At 51.5% G+C, this 2998-nt stretch overlaps 1 protein-coding gene across 1 annotated transcript; it reads right to left on the bottom strand.

Annotated features, from left to right (window-relative positions):
- Positions 1–320: 320 nt before the first annotated feature.
- On the bottom strand, positions 321–2510 carry LOC137627164 (uncharacterized). The gene is made up of 2 exons (XM_068358238.1): positions 2311–2510; positions 321–2160 (listed from the first exon to the last, which is right to left on the bottom strand). The coding sequence occupies exons 1-2, from the start codon at positions 2508–2510 to the stop codon at positions 321–323; spliced, it is 2040 nt and encodes a 679-aa protein (XP_068214339.1).
- Positions 2511–2998: the final 488 nt, after the last annotated feature.

The following is a 2998-nucleotide window of genomic DNA, read 5'->3' as shown; positions in this document are numbered from 1 at the left end:
GAATTTAATTTCTTAAATTAAGAAAATAATTCTTATTACTTTCAATAACATTCCCACGTCCAATAAAACAATATATATGTGACTATTAAGAATTCCAAAATAAGTTTAAATAGAACCCCTTAATGAAATAGTTGAGAATAAGCTGGTTGGAAAAGCTGAATAAAGTGAGGCGGTGGTTAAATGCAAAGGGCTGGCCGGCCATACTGCTAGCGTGGCGCAAGTAAGTAACTGCTGCAGAGCGTCGAACTGCATGAAAAGATTCCTAATGGGGTAATGGGAGGCTGCTCAAAATTCCTTTCCAGGATATTACGTTTGGCTTGTCAAGCGCCTTCTAGAATGGAAAAACAAGACAGCGTCAACAACGGAGCTCCGATGTCGCATGAAGGAGATGGGGGGAGGGGAGCAGGGGGCTTGGCAAGGATGGGAGGTGGAGACTTTGGCAGAGATAAAGGGTGGATGGGGACGTCTTGGCAGAGATAGGGAGAATTGACAGGGAAGGGAGGTGGGGACCCTGACAAACATATAGAGGGGATGGGGACGTCTTGGCAGAGATAGGGAGAATTGACAGGGAAGGGAGGTGGGGACCCTGAAAAACATAAAGAGGGGATGGGGACGTCTTGGCAGAGATAGGGAGAATTGACAGGGAAGGGAGGTGGGGACCCTGACAAACATAAAGAGTGGATGGGGACGTCTTGGCAGAGATAGGGAGAATTGACAAGGAAGGGAGGTGGGGACCGTGACAAACATAAAGAGTGGATGGGGACAAATTGGCAGAGATAGGGAGCATTGCCAGGGAGGGGAGGTGGGGACCTTGATAAAGATAAGGAGTGAATGGGGACGTCTCGGCAGAGAAAGGAAGAATTGGCAGGGAAGGGAGGTGAGGACCTTGACAAAGATAAAGAGTGGACGGGGACGTCTTGACAGAGATAGGGAGAATTGGCAGGGAAGGGAGGTGGGGACCCTGACAAAGATAAAGAGTGGATGGGGATGTCTTGGCAGAGATAGGGAGAATTGGCAGGGAAGGGAGGTGGGGACCTTGACAAAGATAAAGAATGGATGGGGACAAATTGGCAGAGATAGGGAACATTGCCAGGGAAGGGAGGTGGGGACCTTGACAAAGAAAAGGAGTGGATGGGGACGTCTTGGCAGAGATAAGAAGAATTGGCAGGGAAGCGAGGTGAGGACCTTGACAAAGATAAAGAGTGGATGGGGACGTCTCGGCAGAAATAGGAAGAATTGGCAGGGAAGGGAGGTGAGGACCTTGACAAAGATAAAGAGTGGATGGGGACGTCTTGGCAGAGATAGGGAGAATTGGCAGGGAAGGGAGGTGGGGACCTTGACAAAGATAAAGAATGGATGGGGATGTCTTGGCAGAGATAGGGAGAATTGGCAGGGAAGGGAGGTGGGGACCTTGACAAAGATAAAGAATGGATGGGGACAAATTGGCAGAGATAGGGAACATTGCCAGGGAAGGGAGGTGGGGACCTTGACAAAGAAAAGGAGTGGATGGGGACGTCTTGGCAGAGATAAGAAGAATTGGCAGGGAAGCGAGGTGAGGACCTTGACAAAGATAAAGAGTGGATGGGGACGTCTCGGCAGAAATAGGAAGAATTGGCAGGGAAGGGAGGTGAGGACCTTGACAAAGATAAAGAGTGGATGGGGACGTCTTGGCAGAGATAGGGAGAATTGGCAGGGAAGGGAGGTGGGGACCTTGACAAAGATAAAGAATGGATGGGGACGTCTTGGCAGAGATAGGGAGAATTGGCAGGGAAGGGAGGTGGGGACCCTGACAAAGATAAAGAGTGGATGGGGATGTCTTGGCAGAGATAGGGAGAATTGGCAGGGAAGGGAGGTGGGGACCTTGACAAAGATAAAGAATGGATGGGGACAAATTGGCAGAGATAGGGAACATTGCCAGGGAAGGGAGGTGGGGACCTTGACAAAGAAAAGGAGTGGATGGGGACGTCTTGGCAGAGATAAGAAGAATTGGCAGGGAAGCGAGGTGAGGACCTTGACAAAGATAAAGAGTGGATGGGGACGTCTCGGCAGAAATAGGAAGAATTGGCAGGGAAGGGAGGTGAGGACCTTGACAAAGATAAAGAGTGGATGGGGACGTCCTGGCAGAGATAGGGAGCATTGCCAGGGAAGGGAGGTGGGGACCTTGGCAGAGATTAAGGGAAGAGGGGGAGGCCTTGGCAGATATAGGGAGCATTAGCAGGGAAGGGAAGTGGGGACTATGTCAGAGAAAAGGGGTGGATGGGGAGGCCTTGGCAGAGATAAGGAACATTGGCAGGGAAGGGAGGTGGACACCTTGGCAGATATAAAGGGTGGATGAGGAGGTCTTGGCAGAGATAGGGATCATTGGAAGGGAAGGAGGTAGGGACTTTGTCAGAGATTAAGGGTGGAGGGGAAGGCCTTGGCAGAGATACGGAGAATTGGCAGGGAAGGGAGGTGGGGACTTTGTCAGAGATTGGGGGTGGAGGGGGAGGCCTTGCAGAGAGAGGGAGCATTAGAGGGGAAGGGAGGTGGGGACTTTGTCAGAGATAAGGGGTGGATGGGAACTCCTTGGTAGAGATAATGAACATTGGCAGTGAAGGGAGGTAGAGACTTAGCAGATATAAGGCATGGATGGGGAGGCCTTGGCAGAGATAAGGAGCATTGGCAAGGAAGAGAGGTGGGGACCTCGGCGGAGATTAAGGGTGGAGGGGGAGGCCATAGCTGAGATAGAGGGCTTTGGAAAGGAAGGGAGGTGGGGACCTTGGCAGAGATTAGGAGTGGAGGGGGAAGCCTTAGCCGAGATAGGGGGTTTAGGCAGGGAAGGTAGGTGAGGACCTTGGCAGAGATTAAGGGATTGAGGGGGAGGCCTTTGTAGAGATAGGGGGCATTGACAGGAAAGGCAGGTGGGGACCTTGGCAGATATCAAGGGATTGAAGGGGAGGTCTTTGCAGAGATAGGGGGCATTAGCAGGGAAGGGAGGTGGGGACCTTGGCAGAGATTA

The sequence above is a fragment of the Palaemon carinicauda genome, chromosome 35 (genome assembly GCF_036898095.1).
Source record: "Palaemon carinicauda isolate YSFRI2023 chromosome 35, ASM3689809v2, whole genome shotgun sequence".
In the NCBI taxonomy this organism is placed as follows: Eukaryota; Metazoa; Arthropoda; class Malacostraca; order Decapoda; family Palaemonidae; genus Palaemon; species Palaemon carinicauda.
The sequence above is the reverse complement of the archived record's forward strand: the minus strand, read 5'-3'. Positions and strand labels throughout refer to the sequence as shown.

What these genes read in the sequence shown, in the direction of transcription:
- LOC137627164 (XM_068358238.1), bottom strand. Translation starts at nt 2,510, where the DNA reads ATGCTCCCTCTCTCTGCAAGGCCTCCCCCTCCACCCCCAATCTCTGAC. An exon ending in CACCCTTTATATCTGCCAAG is followed by an intron (nt 2,161 to 2,310) that starts GTGTCCACCTCC and finishes ATCTCTGCCAAG; the next exon opens with GTCCCCACCTCCCTTCCCTG.